The 20,570-nt window shown below is 37.0% G+C and overlaps 1 protein-coding gene and 1 pseudogene across 1 annotated transcript; one reads left to right on the top strand and one right to left on the bottom strand.

Moving 5' to 3' along the window:
* The first annotated feature begins 10,892 nt into the window (after window positions 1-10,892).
* Window positions 10,893-14,414, top strand: LOC107152696 (matrix Gla protein). The gene is made up of 4 exons (XM_015498196.2): window positions 10,893-11,047; window positions 12,423-12,455; window positions 13,543-13,618; window positions 14,048-14,414. The coding sequence occupies exons 1-4, from the start codon at window positions 10,987-10,989 to the stop codon at window positions 14,187-14,189; spliced, it is 312 nt and encodes a 103-aa protein (XP_015353682.1). The 5' UTR covers window positions 10,893-10,986; the 3' UTR covers window positions 14,190-14,414.
* Window positions 14,415-19,007: 4,593 nt separating this feature from the next.
* Window positions 19,008-19,971, bottom strand: LOC107152757 (annotated as a pseudogene).
* Window positions 19,972-20,570: the final 599 nt, after the last annotated feature.

Below are 20,570 nucleotides of genomic sequence, written 5' to 3'. Positions count from 1 at the left end.
TAAACTAGGCATTTAAACAGCTTTTTTCCAGAGTCCATGGTATAGAGAAGAGCCAATATCTGTGTCTGAGTTCCTATTTATTCCCAAAACCTTTGGCTTCAAAACATGTATCCCCAGAAATCCTCCAGCTCTGGCTGCTGACCTTGTGAGAGAGTTTATATGGTATCATCATCCAAGGATGAGGAAGAAGTACCGAAATTCATTCCAACAAATACAGCACAACTTCTTGGAAAAGAGAAAGTGAGACAAAATTTTCTTCACTTCAGCTATTCACTATGGATGAGAAGGGAGAAACTTCAGGAGAGACATATTCTTTTTCAGGAATTAACTTATAGATACTACATTCATATTTTTTTCCTTTTTACCCCAAAAGTTGTGTTTTGTTTTTAACTACCTGGCATAGATAAGAGGCTTGTTTTGATGGGCCAGGAAAAAAAAAAAGTGAGAAAAGAAAGAATTGAAACACTTCTTGATAAATATTAATTATTCATATCAAGGCCATGAAAAAGTAGCTAATTAAATTAATTGATTCTACAACTTTGGCAATCTTCATAGCTTCTTATTTTCTTTCCATTGAACTTCTTATATCCAGAACCTGCAGACATTTGGTACTGCTACACACAGTCAGCTTCTGTATGCAACCTCATGTGGCAGGCACAGGTTCACTCCAGTAACTGAGATGTGAAAAGCCCAATGGAAAGAAAAACACATGGAGGGGAATCTACATCCCAAACACAATATGAAAACTTTTTTTTTTACTTTTACTTTTCTGGAGGAATTCTTGCTTTTCAAAAGGTTTCACTGAGATTTTCCTTCAAGACAAATTATATTATAATTTATTTTTGCAATGTTATTTTTAGAAATGTTGTTATCTTATAAAAGGATATTCATTTTAATGTAATAGTTGGATTGCTAAACAAGCCAAAAGTAGAAAAAAAAATCAGAGTGAAACAGCATTTGCCCCCTTGAGTGTACTCTATAATTATTTAGTATTTCCATTACAGTCATTTCCTACCTTCACAAAAAATTGAATTTATTCTACAATTGAAAGGCAAGGATATTTTCAGCTAAAGTTTTGAGACTATTGTAGTAGACTGCTAAGAGCAAATATATTGAGCCTTTCTGGTGTTCGAGTGCTATACTAGGTTTGCAGACAAGCTCAGTTCAAGAAACACAAATGAGCACTTACTGTGTGCTTGAGGAAGTGTAAGGGACGAGGGCTACAAAAATGAATAAAACACAACCCTGACTTCCTTTGAAGAGCTTAAAATCCAAAGCTGAATGCAATCATGTAAGCAGACAACTTCAGTATTCTGCAAGGAAATTACATAAAACTGCAAATCAGTACAACCACTATGAAAAGCAATGTGGAGTCTCTCAAAAAACTAGGAATGGAACCACATGACCCAGCAGTCCCACTCTCCCTACTTATCCAAAAGAACTAAAATTGGCATACTGTAGCCATATAATAACTTCAATGTTCATAGCAACCCAATTCACAATAGCCAAGTAATGGAACAAGCCCAGATGCCTATGGATAGATGAATGGATCAAGAAAATGTGGTACATACACATAATTGAGTTTTACTCAGCTATAAAGAAGAGTGAAATTATGGCATTTGAATGGAAGTGGAGAAGATTATGTCAAGTAAAATAAACCAGACTCAAAAAAAAATCAAGTGTCAAATGTCTTCTCTAGTATGTAGAAGCTAGAGCAAAATAAGGGAAAGAAGGTGGCAGGGGAAGAGATTGGATATCACAAAGATACAGGGAAGATCTGAAATAGAAGGAGAATGAGAGGGAGGGAGGAAAGAGGGACAGGGGTAAAAATAGAAATGAATTTAGCAATATCATGTTATATACATTTATAAATGTACCAAAAAGATTTCACCTGTATGCATATGTAGAAAATAGCAATCAAGGGCTCGGGTTGTGGCTCGGTGGTAGAGCACTCACCTAGAATGTGCAAGGGCCTGGGTTCGATCCTCAGCACCACATTAAAAATAAATAAAATAAAGATATTGTGTCCAACTACAACTAAAAAAATATAATTTTTTTAAAAAAGAAAATGACAATCAAGAAAAATTAAATAAAGAGTGAAAGGCAGGTCAATAAAGGAGAGGAGAGAGAAAAGGGGGAAGGAGGAAGGAAGGGAAAGGGGGCATTGGGGATTGAAATCAAATTTCTTGCATGTATGATTTTGTCACAATGAACCCAAATACTATGTGTAATTATAATGCTATAATAAAAAAAAAGCTCCACAAAAAAGTATCATACAATTAGTATCAAAATACACTAGAGGCCTTTAACTCAATATGAAAATTCAGTACGATAATTCTTTCTTCTTTAAGCAAGAACACATTCATATTGAGCCCTCTTTACTCCAGAGCCCTGGCTCTGTTCCACTCTTTCAATATGCCTTGAGGAAATTGGCATAATTCAGTATGTAATGAGAAGCTGTTATGAACTTTAAAGATCAATTAGATCCAGAGGCCAGCCTTAGAGAGCTCATAGCCTGGTGAAGAAACGAGGTCAGCAAGTGCCCAGGTCGGACCCTCATCCTCACTCATCCCACACCCAGATCCATCTCACCTGTCCTTCTATTGCTTACTCAGAAAAGGGACATCTTGTTCCCATCGGTTTACCTTCCCTTCCTTTTGGTCCTATTCATATTCTCCCTCATGTAGGACTGAAAAATATTCTGGTAAAAAGTTTCCTTTCATTCTCTCAACAGAATAGAAGTTTCAAAATTCCATAATTGCAGGAAATAAATAATGTAGGAATGTGAGAAAACAGGAAGCACAGAGAATGATAAATTAGAAGAACTGGAGTCAGAAGTGAGGCCACCAAGATCTAAACAAATGCTGATTCCAGGACCTCTTAAAGCAATGCCAGAGGGCAGGGCTAAAATAAATTTCCACGGGTCAGCCTAGCTGCATCTCATGGCCTTTTCTCCATCACAATTCTTTCAGGGAGAAATCAAATGTGGACAGCATCTTGTTTCAAGGTCAATTCACTGCTTTGCTAAATCAGCAAAAACATGCTCTACACCGTACTCCCCCTATTATTACCCTGGAAATGTTTCCTCTGTGTCCTCTTTAAACTTGCTTTTCTGAATTTCATTTCACCTCTTAGTTTGCAACAACTAGATGATGAATCGAGGAGAGGAATTGCAGAGTTTCAGATCTCTTCCATAGCAAGGAGATTTTTCTCTCAGCAAACCCAGGTTGCAAAGATTGCTTTTCTTGTCCCAAGGATTCTAAAGCACATCAACGTCTATTTCAAATAAATGAAGTTATTTGACTATGATTGAGAAATCCCAGAAAACAGGGCATTGGCAGGCACAGATCTGAATGCAACTTTTGGAACATATCTTCTTAGTGGTTTTCAGACCTCGGTGCAGGCATCCAAACACCAGTCAGCTCTGGAAGAACCACTTGAAAAATTGCATTATGAACATAATGTTCCTTCAAACACTGTCTTACATAATGACTTCTCTATCTCGTTTATCCATTTCATGGATACAGTAATTTAGAAGCACAAAACTATAAAGGTCTATTCCAATGCTTCTGTTTAAAAACATAAACAATTTACTTGCCCAACAGTCACACAGCCATTTGAGTGGCAGTGTCAGAACCAAACTGAGCTTTCCAAATTTGACTTTTGTTCTCAGAGGACAAGAATGATTGAATCCCACTGATTCGTCTCTCCCACTTTTTTCATTTCCTCTGCTTTGGTTATCACAAGCAATCTATTCCCCCAAGTTCAGGATGGTGGAGGGAGGCAGAAGTAACACTAAGCCGATGAGGTTGAACCAATAGTTTTTGAAATAACATGTAATTGTGTGTGTGTGTGTGTGTGTGGTGTACCCCATGGTATGACATGCCAGCCATTAAGCTGGGAGCTCTTTGTGTACTCTCATTTAATCCATCCAACAGTGTTCCAAGTTGGGTTTTATAATCCCTAATTGGATCACTGAGAAATATGAGGCTCAGAAGTTTAAATAACTTGTGAAATGTCACACAAAAGTAGGTGGCAGAGCCAGAATCCAAATCAAGGCTTTCTTATTCCAAAGCCCACATCCCTTAGCCAGAGGGGTATTTCCCTTCCACAGAGCCTTTCCTCAGAATCCCAGCCAGCCTACACGATGACTGTCCCAGGAGGTAGAAGGGTGTGCAGAGAACACCACCGTGGAGTGGAGTTGCAGGATGCTCACTTTCCTAATTTTTATTGTTGTTTTGGTTTGGTTTGGTTCAAGAGGGCAATTGAAGAATAAGTGAAATGCCTCAAGTTGGAGCACAGGAGGAATTTGGTAGATCTGATTCATGCAGCTACCAGATTTCCTTCTAGTTAATTTATTACCTGAAGTTCAAGTCACCTTAAGAAAGATTTAAATTTTCAGTTAAAAAGTACCCTTGGATGAGACATAAGGTCCTTTTAGATATGTACTTGTGGCTAAAGTATTTCAAGAATATTTTCTTATTTCAATGTTAAAAGTGACCTTTTTTACCTTCTTTTAACAATTTTTTTCATTATAATATTTACTTAAATTTTCTTCAATTACTTGCTGTTGTTCAGAGTGTCATTTCTGTCATCCTTAAAATGACTTCTTGCAACTTACAACTGTGCTCTCAAGCTTTTGTGTACCATGATCTGGTAGCAAAGCTGTCATCCTCTTCCATTCCTTCATGTCTTTAGAAAAATGGCAAGCATGCTCTCACTCTGCCTCCAGCTCACTCATGGATATGTCACACCATGCTTCTCACATCCCACCTCCTCACCAATCCTACTCTTAAGATACCTATCTCTAGCCCTCACCAGTATCTCCCTCAATTCCTACATGTTACTTGGCTCCATTTTTTGGTATTGCATATTTTTTAATAAAGGAAGAACAATTTTGATCTTAGTGAATTCGAATAGTAAAAGCAGACTACAAAGATGTGGCAGAGTGTGAAATGAAGGTAAAACAGATATAAAAGGATTCCTTCCTCTCCTACTACAACAATGGTATTATGGGAGAAATTACCCAGACTCCAACTTCAATGCATCTCATCCAGAAAAAGCAGCCAGAATCTGATGAATAAATAGCCAGGCTTTCCAAGCCAAGACTGGAGACACAGAACTTGCTCTCTGTTTTGCTTTGAGTTGAAGGAGCATTTTGTAAAGTGAGCCTAGATTTCCAATGTTTCTTGAGATATAAGTAACTTCAGAAGTTGGCTTTATAGACACGAGGAGATGGCATTTTCTATACCAATACAGAATTAGTGTCAGATGACAGTTAGACATGGTGATTCCAAGTAAGCTGAAAGTTTTTTGAAAAGTAACTTATTTTGGGCAGACACTTCAGTATGCAGAGAATGGGATAGAGATAGGGGCTGTAGGATCCAATACTAAACTCATCTCTGTCTCTGTTTTTATATGTCATTTAACTTTCTGGGCTTCAGTGGCAATAAGTAAGTCTTTAATTCCTATTGTCCTGTTTTAAAGGACATTGAAGAAATTATCACTTCAAATATGCATATCTCTTTATAACTTTTATCTTTTTTTTTGGTACCGGAACTGAACCCAGGGGTGCTTAACCATGAGCCACATCCCCAGCCCATTTTAATATTTTACTTATAGACAGGGTCTCACTGAGTTGCTCACTGAATTGCTGAGGCTGGCTTTGAACTTACAATCCTACCTCAGTCTCCCAAGCCACTGAGATTACAGGTGTATGCCACCATGCCTGGCTGTATAATTTTATATTTAACTCTGAAACTGGGGACTCAAGGAAACCTATAGACATAATCACAAAATAACTCACACAGGTGTCAGACCTTGAGAAATATTTCATGGTTATATCAATGACTAAAAGCATATTCTTTGGCATCAATCAGCCCTCTGTGTTTGAACTGCCTTTGCCAATTAGTTTCTATGTGTACTACTGAACCTCTTTGAGCCTCTATTTCCTTATATAGAAGACGTGAGTAATTATGATCAGTTTATAGGATTATTATGAGAAATAAATAATACAATGAGTATAAAAAGCTATTATCAGAGTAATTAGTATACAGCAAACACTTGGTGTGTGATAACAGTACTTGAATAGTTGTATAATTCTGATTTGATATTTAACATCTGTATTAGCTACCCATCACTATAACAAAATGAATGAGATAACAAATTTATAAAGAGAAAAGGTTTATTTTGATTCACAGTAGGTTCTAATCCATGATCAGTTGGCCCTTTTGCTTTGGGCCTATGGGAAGACAGCACATCACAGCAGAAATATGTGGTGGAACAAAACTATTCACATCACAAGCCAGGGAGTAAAGAGGTAGAGGAGGGGGGGGGGTGTCCCACCATCCCCTCCAAGGACATGCTTCCAGTGACCTAAGGCCTCCTACTAGGCCCCTCCTCTTAGAGGTTCCACCACCTCCCAATAATGCTACTCTGAGAATCAAGCTTTTTGACAATGGGTCTTACTATAACACTATCCAAATATAGCACTATCTTTTTAAAAACTTGTGACTTTTAATAAAAATGTTGGAAAAGGATGATGAAATAATCTACATAAAAAGAAAAATCACAGCTGACCCCACCAAGAACTCCATTAATTTAACCTTTCCCTAGAAGTTTCTGTCTGTGATTCTCCAGATATCCCATCCATGCCTGAGTTGGACAAACGTTTATTTTCACCTAGTTTATTTAATACAAATTAAGAAAAGGAATGAGGGATTTTAGATGTCTGGGAAACTATGTCAATTAAGAAATTGGAGACAGAACCCATTCAAGGAGCTTCCCTTAAAAGAATAGACTGGAAAGGTCATCACTGTCCCATGAAGCTGGCCAGATTTCTCTCTTTCCATTCATTGTCCTGTGGTATCCTAGACAGTGGTTTCTGTATTTATCTTCAGGGAGGCTGCTTCCTAACGCTTCTCTTATTTGCCTTTTTCCTTTATTGGCAAGGGTAAAAATTTAGGGTTTTTAGGTTATAAAAATAAATAAATAAATATGAACTCATAAAACCAACATTCTGTAAATAAAGTTGAATCTCATGAAACATGGTGGGGCGAGGGTAAAGAAAAGAAAAAACAAACAAACAAACAAAAACGTCTGGCGGGAACCAGGAAAATTCCTCAAAGAGACAAAATGCTCAGCCACCTGAAAAAGAGTTGTTTAGAAAAAGGATAAGCAAGGACAGAGAGAAGAGGTAGAATTGGAAGGAAATTACATTACCCTTATTATACCTGTGCCATTATTTTAGGCACAGAAATCTTGTAGAAATGGGATGACTCTTTTGGTTGACCCTCCAACAAATGCATTTTTCTGAGAAGTTTGACCCCACAGTCATTCCTGGCAGCTCACCAACTTTTCTTCTCTTCCATTCTCTCCCTGAATTCATTATTATCTCAGCTTGTCATACGTGTCTTTCTGAATGGCCTGGAAACAGGGGTGCTCCTGAATCCCCCTGGGCAAGGTTAGCCCAATAAAAAAGCATATCCTTTGATCTTCTCTAAGGCCAGCTGTTTGCCTAAACAAAATTTTAAATAAGAGGAGCCACCAATTCAATCTGTATCCTAAAAGCAAACTAAATGCATGGGGTAGGACCCATATTTATGGTTTTTTTCACTGTATTTCCAGCCTAGAATTGGCTCACAGTAAGTGCTCAATATATTGAATGGATAGAGGCATGGACAGGTGGATGCTTGGATGATTAAAACCATGGGCTACTTCTGGTCTTGGCAAACATGGCTATGCTCCTCTTTTCCTCCTGAGAGCAAATGGGATAGGAGATCCTGAATTGTTCTGTAACTTCTATTGCCTAGGTTTCTGCATTGCCAATCTCACTTGAGTAGACTCCTGTAAAATTTGTGAAACTGACAATCATATAACTGTGTCATATCTTTGCTCTCACTTCTAGAAGGGTCTTCAATTATCCTCTCAGCTAATTAATACTTTACTAAGGGAAAATGTTATAGAAATGTCTTTAATTATCTAAAAGCCAAACGTAAGTAAGAGTTTCATGTGGTCTACTCTTTATAAGACACTCCAATTAAGAAAATGAAAATTATAAATAAAAATTTATTTTTAAGATTCTAATATTTCCTGATAATTTTCAGTGTTTTATAATCTTAGATAATCCTTTCACAACCAATGTAGTTCTTAATTGTCTTTTCCTGTGTCTCATTTTAAATATCTTTCACATTCTAAAACTTTCTCAACTTTTTCCTCTTTATAACTCGAACTCTACCTAAAACTCATCCAGCAAACTAAATCTGCAAGGCTCTTCTCGTTTTTCACCTTTTATTTTTATTCTATGTCCATTCTTTTCTTCTTTGTTCATCCAAATGAATCTGTCTTGGCCACTTCCATTGGAAAGTGCCATCCCTGATTCATTTAGTAGTCCCAGCCCTCTTGATAAAAACATACGGCCAACTTGACTGGGGATGTAGATCCCCAGTGGTAGAGCACTTGTCTAACACATATGAAGTCCTGGATTCAATTCTCAGCACCACTACAAAAAAAAAAAAAAAAAGGCATATGAATGAAGTCAGCATCTACAACATTGTCTTTGAGATAGGGAGTGACATGAGGAAGAGAAAAAGAAGGGCGCTGAATTCTTCTATAAATTAATAATTTTTATAAGTCATATATAAATGGGATTGCCCATAAAAAGAGCTCAGGTACAGATGGAGAACAGTGAAAAGCAAAGACAGGAACTGGTGAGAGGCAGTTCCCAAAAGAAAATGTGAGACTTACAAAAACCAAGATGGTAAAGAGAAATGTTTATAAGCCCAGGAATACAGTGGAAGCAGTAATAAAACAACTGTGATAAAAGATGAAAATCTTAGTTGGGAAAAGAAGTGTAAGATTTTCAGGTTTGGTTCAGAGAGTGTAAAAATAATCATGATGTCAGAAAACTGAAAGATCACAGTTGCATTTGAACTTGAGAATGGAGGAAACATCTGGAAACTGGCTGGAATGACTGAGCTAATGTGCATGCAGTGAAGGATATACCAATTATCCTGATGTGATCATTATACATTTGTTTATATGTATTGAAATATCACACTATATTTGTATTGATTAAAATTTTACTTTATTAAGTTGGGCACAGTGGCTCAGGAGGTTGAGGCAAGAGGATCGCAAGTTCAAGGCCAGACTTAGCAACTTAGCAAGCCCTAAGCAGCCTAGACCAAAAAATCTTTTTTTAAAAACTTTTTTTTTTAAATCACTTGTTTATAGCTGGGAAAAGGAAAGAATTCTCCTTAATTCTAGAAATAGGATTAGGTCATGAAAAACTTTCTATATTAAGGATGAAACATTGGACCTGTACTTGTGTAATATTATGTTAACTGAGCTGATTTTATATACAATGCTTATCCATGCAATGTGGGAAAATGGCTCCTGCACTTTAAATTATTTGTTGATAACATAGTTATTTGAGTGGTTCATATTGGAAAAGGGACCCAGGAGCAACCCTGAAAGAGAGTTTGTGATTTAAAGAGAGAAATGACCACAATCTTGTTAGTGGACATTGTGATGGTTGAATTTGTCAGGGATAGACATACATTGTCTTCCTTTGAGATCATCTTGAAGATTTTATCACAAAGAATTTGTTTTAATGTGAAAAAAAAATTGGGAGGAAAACCTGAATTTTATTAGTCCCTCAGAACTCACTAATCTTCCAGATTACAATTAAGCTATTTTGCTTTAACAGGGAACCCTTTAATATTTTTAAAAGCTCTTCACAAGGTGGGAGACTCTGTCCAGTGGTCCATCACTGCTCCTTGAAATAAGTCTGTTCTGATTTATTTCAAGGCAGCTCAGTCCTTTTGCCGTTCCACTTAAGAGTTGGAGATTCCCCAGCTGCTCTGAGACTCAGGTCTGTTTGTCTGCAAAGAAAACTCCTGGGTTACCAAGGGACAGAGGTACATCAGGTAGAAAAGAAGGAAAGAGAAAGAAAAATCTACAAGATACCCACAGGCACCAAGTGGAAATCCTCCTTAAGAAAAGTCATAGCACCCCAGGACCCTCAGTGTATGGTAAAAGTGAAGACTTGTGTGTGAAGATACACTATAGCCAAAGAGCAAAGCCTATAGTGTGGAGCTACTACTTACTAAGGGGTGTGTCTTGTTTGTAGCCCCCACACAGCATCTAACCAAGTACTTTGCACCTTCTCTGCCACTCACTAAAAGCCTCTTGAATTAATTAGCAATACATTGTTTTCAGAAAATGAGAACCCTCTTCTCCTTGTTGCACTTTCTCCATCAAGGATATCAGCCTAAGAGAACATTACCTCACAGGTTTGGACTAGCATCACAAAACTGGATAAGTTACAAGGGAGCTAATTTAACAAACAGAACTGATGAGATCTCTGGGATCTCTGGCTAGCCAGCTGAGCCCTTGGAAAAATGCAAAAGGTGCATGGGGTCTAGGATTGGTAATTCAGCCCTACTGTGAAGATGTCTAAGTTGTAGCCAGTTAGGAAGTGAGGTTCTTTTCCCCCCAGGGACCTGTCCTACTCCTCCATCTAGGGAACAAACAGAACACTGTGGCTCTGTCTGTGAATCAAGCCCCAAAGGCCAGCAGTCAGGGCCAGGAGGGTAGATCAGAGAAGAAATTAGAAAAGCAAACATTTGTTTGTGGCAACTCCCCTCTTTGTGGATCTCTGCCCAGGCCTGGCCCCAAACATAGGGTGTCCACAACTTCTTCACCAGGGCAGCATCCTGCTGTAGCACAGCCAGGACCAGGAATGAGGGAAAACTGCCCACTCTGAGTAGATAATATCTGGAAGGAATGAATATTTGGGAAAAGTCCCAGTGTTAGTTTAGTGCCAACCCGCCTCCACATTTTCCAGCCCCCTCCCACTTGTTCCTCCCCTTTCAGCTGATCCAATTCTTATAAAAACCCCTCAGGCTTTCCCTAACAGCCTGTAGGAGCCTCTGCCTACTGCTGCTGTGCAAGACAGAGACCCACCCACAGCACGCCCAAGAGACCATGAAGAGCCTGCTGCTTCTCACCATTGTGGCTGCCTTAGCGGTGGCAACTTTGTGTTATGGTGAGAAACCCTCCCTGCTGTCTCTCTTTTTCCTTTCCTGCCTCTGACTTCTGTTTACTTCCACTTTTCCTCTCCTTTTCTCTCTGAGTCTCAGGGGATACCAATCAGTTCCAACAAGTCTATTTTATATTGTAAAATATCCAGGCACTTATAAGAACTTAACAGTTAAATCCTTTCAGTGGTACACCTAGAAACTTAGATATTTTAGGAAGAAGATATCAAATTCCCAGCCCCTGTGCTCTCATTTTTAAGGCTATGGATTTAGACTTTGGGATTGATGGCTTAAAGATATTGGTTGAATTTTTTACCTTTAGGAAAACCAGTTTGCACAGGAAATACTAAGTACAACCCTTTCTGGGGACAGGACAATGTCATGAACTTGCTACATTTGTTCAGTGAATTAATTTTAAAGCAGTTTTACATTTAAAGAATTCCAGGGGGAAAAAATCTATTTTGTAACTTCTCTTGTCAAAAAATGAATAATTTTTTTTCTGGTTTCTATGTTGTTAAATATAACTGTGTTTATGCAAAAAGTATAGAAGGAAATTTCAAGTGAAACTGTTTACATAATTCTGCTTCAATTACCTGGATCTTTTAGCAGGTTTAAGCCTAAATTGCATTAACAACGCTAAGCATTCTGCTCCTCACCCTTGAAATTATTCACAAATTTTCTGCATAAGGAGATTTATTTTGTCATGCCCTTTTTAAGTTTTCAAGAAAACTAATTTGCACATATATAGAGATGTATATATTTATGCCTTTTATTGTCAGATTTACCTGCTGTGCTCAGGAGAGCAGTAGAAAGAAGAATCTTCTGCTTTGACATCCTCTGCATTGGCATTGTGCCCCGTACAAGTTTTCTCTGGATCCAGTGGTTTCTGCAGCTGCCAATTTAACACACATTCCTATGAGGCTTACAGAACCTCTTAGAAACTTGTCCTGGTAAAGCCCAGCAGAGCAAGAGCTCTGGAGCTCTCCTGCCTGGAGAGGCCTGGCTGTTTCCTATATTCCCTGTAACTTCCTTGACCCAATTCTCAAACAGGCTCTGAATAAATCAGAAGAGAAAGCACTCTGGAGACTTCTGTACAGCACCTAACATGTCTTATTTTACTTAAGACCTCATAGAACTTGGGAAATCTTAGCCAAGACAGGCTACTACCTCTTTCGACATCAGATAAACAAGGATAGAGATGTCCACAGCAAGGACAGAGCTAGGGAAACAGCTCATAAATCCTAGATTCCTGAAATTTGTATTAACCACATGGCTAAATATATTCTTCATATTTTTTGATTCTTTCCTCTCCATCTATCCTTAATTTAGACCATTGCAGTGTCTGAAAACTTATATAATGAAATCTTTTTTTTTTAATTCCAGAATCCCATGAAAGCATGGAATCCTATGAAATTAGTAAGTGAATACTTGACTTCCTAATTTTAAATTTCCTGCATTAAAGAATTTTCTCCCTGTTTTTAAATAAACAAACTGGTAAGACATAACAAGGAGGACAAAGAGGGCCTCCTTTGGAAAACTAAAGAAAATATAAAAATCCAATGACTGTAAAAAACCACCAAATGAGCAATATTTAAAGCTTGGAATAGTATAATATGACATTTAAACTGCATTCAACATGCTTAGGAGCCATACGATCTCATTTGGAAATTTTAAGTTGGCACCACATCCACCACACAAATGGAAAACTAGGACAAATGACAAATGGTAAAGTACAGAGTGGAAGGCCAAGTCCGCTGACAGACTATGGTGTCAGCTTTAAGTTGAATGCTGTTGAATATCTGGACTTACAAAGACTGAGTGTGGTATTTGTTCATTATTTTTAGTGTTTAAACTGCTCAGTAATGGTAATCTAAGTTATGTTTTCTAAGTCCTGAGGACAGAGAAAATTTCTCCTCAAATAAATTAAAAACACAGAGAGTAGGATTTACCAAAAGCAAGAAAGGCAAAGTCATTGCCAAAGACGAACCAAAGAAAAATTCTGTGGCCTGTGTGACAAGTCTCTAAGACACTTAAATGAGTTATTTATTTGGCTCAGGCAGTTTATGGAATAGGCTTTATCCTCTGCTTTGACTTTGGCCTATCTCTGATGACATAAAGTTCAATGAATTTATGAGAAATAAGAAGTTTATTGGGAGCATGGGAGGAATAGATGAACTCTAGATAGGGCAGAGGGGTGGGAGGGGAAGGGAGGGGACATGGGGTTATTAATGATGGTGGAATGTGATGATCATTATTATCCAAAGTACAGTTATGAAGACATGAATTGGTGTGAATATACTGTGTATACAACCAGAGATGTGGAAAATTGTGCTCTATATGTGTAATAAGAATTATAATGCATTCTGCTGTCATATATAAAGAAGAAAATACATATTAAAAAAGAAATGTATTTCCTTTCAAATAAATTTGTATGGGATATTCATAAAAATATTTTCAGCTACTGTTTTCCTAAAGTTGTATTCATTTATTTTTCTGTTTTCAGATCCCTTCATTAACAGAAGGAACGCTAACACCTTTATGTCCCCACAGCAGAGATGGAGAGCTAAAGCCCAAGAAAGGTGGGTAACAGAACTTGTTGAGGGTCTCTACAAGTATATTGTATATTTTACAGCGTAGCATCACCTGTCTGATTAGAGTGAGAAAAAGGGTTTTATCACAGAGTTCATCATAGATATTTAATTATGTCTTAAAATTCTTTGATTTCAAGCCAGTCTACAGAAAACAACTGAATAGCTAGAAGACTCTTATGAAAGATGAAGAGAGAGAAGGAGGAGGGAAAGGACAGAGAGAATAGTTCTGTTTTCATTTAAAATATGTAAATAAATAAAACTGTTCTGCCTTCCCTCCCTATTCTGCAAATGTCTCTTCACATTGGGGGAAATGGCTCTCTCCAATATTCCCCGTACTCTCTTTTTTTCACTTTTCCTCTTTCTTATTTCCTGGCTTTCTTTGTGCCTCTCAAATTGGGCCTCTTTCTGCTTTTCCAGGGTCCGAGAGCGCAGCAAGCCTGCCTATGAGATCAATCGGGAAGCCTGTGATGACTTCAGACTGTGCGAACGCTATGCCACGATGTACGGATACAATGCTGCCTACAATCGCTACTTTAGACAGCGTCGAGGGACCAAATGAGATGGGGAAAAAATGTCTCTTTTGTTCTGGAGTCTGAAGCCTGGTTTTATATCCCCTTGCAGTAGCATTACTGAAATACAAAGACACATACACGATGCTCATTTTCTATATAATCTCTTGTCTGGCTGCACCCCTCCTTCCTGTCCCCAGAGTTGTCAGTCGTGAAAGTGCAGTGTGTTAAGATGTGTAGTTTTACATAATAAACTTCTGATTTGATAAGTTTCATTTTGTGAATCTGATTTCTTCTGGGAAAATGCTGAGATAGTTGAACCATGGTCCACCTAACCCAGAATAGGAGATTCTGTTAATCTTGCCTCTAGTGTTGGTTAGAAGCACAATTATATAGAAAATAAATAAATAAATAAAACCTAGAAGGCACTGACCCAACCACAATTTACTAGACCCTCTTTACATTGGGATTAGTGAACGACTGTTTCCTATTTTGTGTTTTACAGGATTTTCTAACTGTTCATGTGACAATTATAGGGTTCACTCCATTTGTTGTTTATCTTTTATACATCAAGGTAAAAAAAAAAGTGCCCTCTGTATCAGTAAACTAGAAAGATGTAAAATGAAGAAAAATGATAAAATGGAAAACAAATGGCAAGATGATAGACTTAAACTTACTTTATCAATAATCATATCATATTTACATAGCTTAAATACCCCATTTTTTTGCTTTGATATATGCTGTACATTTTATAATACATTTTTATAATCTTGCTTTAAACAGCCAATTATTTTTAAAACATTTAGATAAACAGAAAAATATCACATACATGTATCTGTGTAGTTTCTACTTCTAGTACACATTCAGATTTCTATCTGGGGCCATTTCCCTTCTGTCTGAAGAACTTCCTTTAACATATCTTGTGATGCAGTTCTGCTGAATTCTTTTGTTGTTGTTGTTGTTGTGGTTAGTTTGCCTTCATTTTTGAAAAATATTTTTCACTGTATATCAAATTCAAAGTTCCCAGCTTTTTCTTTCAGTTCTTTAAAATGTTATTCCACTGTTTTCTACTTTGCATTGTTTCTGATGTAAAATGTATTGTCATTCATACCTTCGTTCCTCAATACTACCATGTTTTTTATCTCTGGCTGCTTTAAGATTTTTTGTATTATTATTGGCTTTAATAAAATTGATCATGAGGCACTTTGGTGTGGTTTTACTTCTTTTTCTTGTTCTTGAGGCTTATTAGATTGTACTAAATTTAGAAACTTTTTAGCAATTATTTCTTCAAATGTTTCCCCTTTTTCTCCTTTGGAGGCTTCAGTGACTTGTATATTTGGCCATTTGAAGTAATCCCATAACTCCCTGATGCTATTTTTATTTTGTGATATTTTATTCTCCATTTCATTTTTGACACTTTCTATTAACATACTATGAGGTTCTTTAAACTTCTCTTCGGCAATATCTAATTTACTATTCTCCTCTAAGGTCTATTAATCTCAGACACTATTTTTCATCACTATAAGATTGACTTGAATATTTTTATATCTTCCATATTTCTACTTGTCTTTTTAAATATCTTTGATATAGTTATAATAACTATTTTAATGTCCTCATATGCTAATTCTAATATCTGTGTCAGTTCTGGACTGATTCTGATTGATTGTTCTACTTTCATGGATCACAATTTTCTACTTGTCTGAATTATTGGTCATCTTTTACTTGATGTTAGACATTGGTAAGTTTACATTTTTGTGTGCTGGATGTGCTTGTGTTCTTAAATTTTGCTCTAGGATTTGGTCAAATTGCTTAGGAAAAGCTTGATTCTTTTAAGTCTTGCTTTTAAATGAGACCAGATCAGTATTTAATATAGACATAATTATTTCCCCACACTAAGGTAACACCCTCTCAGTATAGCACCCATGATTGGATGGTAGGAACAGGCAATAATCCTAGACCTAAATTCATGCCAGCCCAACTTTCCCACTATTTAATAAAAGATGACACCAGGCCAGAACTTACTTTTGAATTTCTTATCTCACATAGGCTCATCCTTCACTGCTTGATGTCAGGGTCTTGAAAACTATTTTTCCATATGTACTTTCTGTTTTATCAGTTGTTTCTGGGGGAGGGTAAATTTCAAACCTGAGATCCTACCTTGGCTAAAAAGCCTATTAATTCAGGCAGGACTATTTTAAATGGTTATCCCAGTTACAGAGTTTCCCCATTAAAAAAATGGATGAAACATTTATTACAATTACATCATAGTTCAAATGCCCACTCTACTCAGCCTACTTCTCAAACTCTCTTCTTATGTTGTTCCCCAATAAACCACCTGCACACAAATCTCTTAGAGTCTGTTTCTCAGGGAACCAAATCTATGATGGTCATTCAAGTAGTAAGCAGTGAGACCAAGGTTTTCTACCTCCACATCTCTTATTTTTATCATCACACAGTGATAGAGTTACAGTTTTTGAGTTGGAACATAGTTCAGAAATAGTCTAATTCAGCCTCCTCATTTTACAATTGAGGACTTAGAGGCAAACTGACCCTTCAAGGAGCATGTAATACTCTTAAGAAATTTGTTTGTATGGGCCTAATAAAATCTAATTCCTTAGATTTTTAATCCAACTTTTTAAAGGGATATGTACAAAGATCCCATATATTTTTACCAGTCTCCCAGTGGCACACTTTCCAATCTTATGAAGCTTTACTTAATGCAGTTCCCACCTCAAGTCAAAATTTTTCTGTCTATCTTGTCAGCACTGTGATTTTATTTTCTATATCCTGGTTTTTCAGACTGAAAACACATGAAATGATAAGTCATGAATCTTTTTTTTCTAATCCTTTCACCATCTTGGTAAGGCTTTTCCTGGAGTACTTCACCCTGAAAAACCATAGAGTGTTTAAACACAGTACTATACTACTATCCATAAAAGCAATTTAGCTTCTTAGGAAAGAATTTGAGAATAAAGCTTTTGGAGGTAGTTTTTACCCAAGATTTACTACTTAGAACTGTGTCAATTAGGACATGCTAATAAATTTCACTGGGCCTTAGTTTTCTTTTTTTTTTAATTTGTTTTACTTTATTATACATGACAGGAGAATGCATTTCAATTCATTGTACACAACTGAAGCACAACATTTCAATTCTCTGGTTGTACACAATGTAGAGTTGTACCATTGGTGCAATCATACATGTACCTAGGGTAATGATGCCAGTCTCATTCCACCATCTTTCCTGCCCTCTCCCTTCCCCACCCTCCCCTTTGCCCAATCCAAAGTTCCTCCATTCTTCCAATGCCCCCCCCCTCCTTCATTATGGATCAGCATCCACTAATAAGAGAAAACATTCAGCTTTTAGTTTTGGGGGATTAGCTTACTTAGCTTAACGTGATATTCTGCATCTCCATCCATTTATCTGCAAATGCCATAATTTTATTCCCTTTTAATGCTGAGTAATATTCCATTGTGTATATATACCACAGTTTCTTTGTCCATTCATCTATTGAAGAGCATCTAGATTGCTTCTATAGTTTAAAGCTATTGTGAATTGAGCTGCTATAGACATTGATGTGGCTGCATCACTATAGTATAACTGATTTTAAGTCCTTTGGGTAAAGACTGAAGAGTGGGATAGCTTGATAAAATAGTGGTTCCATCCCAAGTTTTCTAAAGAATCTCCATACTGCTTTCTAGATTGGTTGTACCAATTTGAGGTGCCACTAGCAATGTATGAGTGTACCTTTTTCTCCATATCCTCACCAACACTTATTATTGCTTGTATTCTTGATAACTGCCATTCTGACTGGAGTAAGATTAAATCTTAGAGTAGTTTGATTTGAAATTCTCTAATTACTAAAGGTGTTGAACACTTTTTCAAATATTTGTTGATCACTTATATATCTTCTTCTGAGAAGTGTCTATTCAGTTCCTTAGCCATTTATTGATTGGGTTTTTTGGTTTTTGTTTTTTTTTGGAGTTAAAATTTTTGAGTTCTTTATATAACCTAGAGATTAGTGCTCTATCTGATGTGCATGTGGTAAAGATATTCTTCCACTATTCAGGCTCTTTTTTTCACATCACTGATTATTTCTTCTGCTTAGAAGAAGCTTTTTAGTTTGAATCCATCCCATTTATTGATTCTTGATTTTATTTCTTGCACTTTAAGAGTCTTGTTTAGGAAGTCAGGGCCTAATCTGACATGATGAAGATTTGGGCCTACTTTTCCTTCTATTATAGGCCTTAGTTTTCTTATGTTTTTTTAATCTACAAAATAAGATTATTCTAGTACCTTATTCATAGTTGTTGCCAATATTAAATAAATTAATACATGCAAATGCATGAAACACTGCCTGGCACAGAGTAAGTGCTCAATAAATGTTAGCTATTTCTATTGTCACTTTCTATCATAATGTACCACTATTATATCTCTGAATATTTAGAAATACAAGAAATCTCTCTTTGGGGATTTCTAGTTATACCCTGAGCAATTATCATTGACTATGAAGAGCTGACAGCTAGACTTAGAGCCAACCAGAACCCACAGCATGGGCCAATTTGTACCCACTCTACTCTTCCTCTCTCCACTACTGGGCCATGTCTAACTATGCTGACCAAGTATCTGTTTTCATAAAAGACTGGGCCAGGAAAGTGTATTTTAGTTTAAGAAAATTCATGACTTAGTTTTATACTCAACTGGATTTGGAATTCTTGCAGCCAAAGTAATCCACATGAGAATGAAGCTTAACCTAAATTCTTATTTGGTAACAGTGGCAGTAGCATTCTTGAGCACCATTTTCATCCTTACCCTTAACTGTTTAATGAATGGAAACTTTAAGTAATCTATTGCTTTATCTGATTTTTTTTTCTTTCTTTTTTTTTTTTCTTGCTCAATAAGTTTATTTATTGTCTTTATCTGAAAAATCTTCACAGAAAAACCTGTTTGGTTTAGCTCACAGCAGCCCATTCCTGACCTCTGAGGAAGCTCACCTTCTTTTGGGCCACCTGATCCTTCTTCTATGGAAAGGACATTTGGGAATGTTTCCACCTCTTCTTATTAACTTCTCTTGGGTTTCTTCTCATAGACTGGATTCTCGCATATAGTAGAAGGAGCTTTCTTGTAAATCTCCTTCATTGTGTCTGGAGTAACTTTGTTCTTTATGTACTGAGAGAATTGTTTCTTGTAAACATCTTCACCTTCTTCCATTAGATAATGCATATCATCTGCAACATTCTGACCCCTGATGTGTTTCTGATGTACTTCTGCACTGAACTCCTTGTTTTCAGAATCATACCCATGGAATTGTTTGGTACTGTGAGGGATAGACTAGCCCCTTAGGGCCCCAAAACTCTTTATTGCCAGTTGTAGTTCTGGGAAAGCCTGAATGCAAATAGCAGGTGAAGGCACCAGGTTGACCATCATTGCTTTCCACATTGTATTTGTCTCCAGTCAGCTCCACGTGACCTTCATAGATCTTGTCCATGCCAAACCTACTGAGAAGCCTGCAGGCCAGCAACAGGCCAATACAATATCCTACAGCATAATCTATTAGGCCAACTTTCACACTATATTTTGGTAGTTCACGTGCATATGCTGTGCAGGCTATCATATCCCCTCCTATATGGTCATAAGTAATCTGACAAATGATATTTCTGTTAATTACAAGAACAGTCATCCTGTTTTTGAGCATGTACTTATTTTTCCCTGGATCACCAAGTGTCTGTAGCATAGTAATAATTTTTTTCCTCTCATCTTCTTCTAAATTTCACTTGATATCTCTTTCAGTAGGCCTTATTCTTGACAACTTCAACAAACTCCATTCTGCAGAATAGGGACTCATGTCTGTGGCTCAATATAGACCTGCTGGCCCAGCACAGCTAAAAGGGAGAAAAGCTATTCTGACTTCTTGAGTGCCTTAATTACCAATCAGTACTAGCCTTTCCTTCAATTCTTCAATTTTAATACTTCTATTCTAGGTTGCCGTAATACAGAACTTGTCATAATACAGAACTCTAATGAAAGCTAGAATATGTGGGTCTGAGAACTAAGGTGTAGAAGCAGAAATTATTCACTTATCATCATTTTAATGCACATGAATAATCTATATTTTTATATCTCTGCAATCCTAATCTGTTGGTGTATATATACCAGTTCATATAGAAGAAACATATTCACCATGGGAAATAGGACAATTCTCATTTAAGCCCTAGAAGCTTCCCAGTAACTTCAGGCCCGTCACACTAGGAAAACAGCAGATAAATAAAGGGGTCATCTTCCCAACAAGAGTAGTTGAGCATGTTCATCAGAAGAACACTTCTGTAGTACCATATAAGCATGGTAAATGCATTTGGAGCCGAGATAATCAACTGGAGCCTCTTTTGATACTTCTCAGCCCAATCATGAAAATAAATGAACAAGTCTGTCAGCC

The sequence above is a fragment of the Marmota marmota genome, unplaced genomic scaffold (genome assembly GCF_001458135.2).
Source record: "Marmota marmota marmota unplaced genomic scaffold, marMar, whole genome shotgun sequence".
Lineage (NCBI taxonomy): Eukaryota > Metazoa > Chordata > Mammalia > Rodentia > Sciuridae > Marmota > Marmota marmota.
The sequence above is the reverse complement of the archived record's forward strand: the minus strand, read 5'-3'. Positions and strand labels throughout refer to the sequence as shown.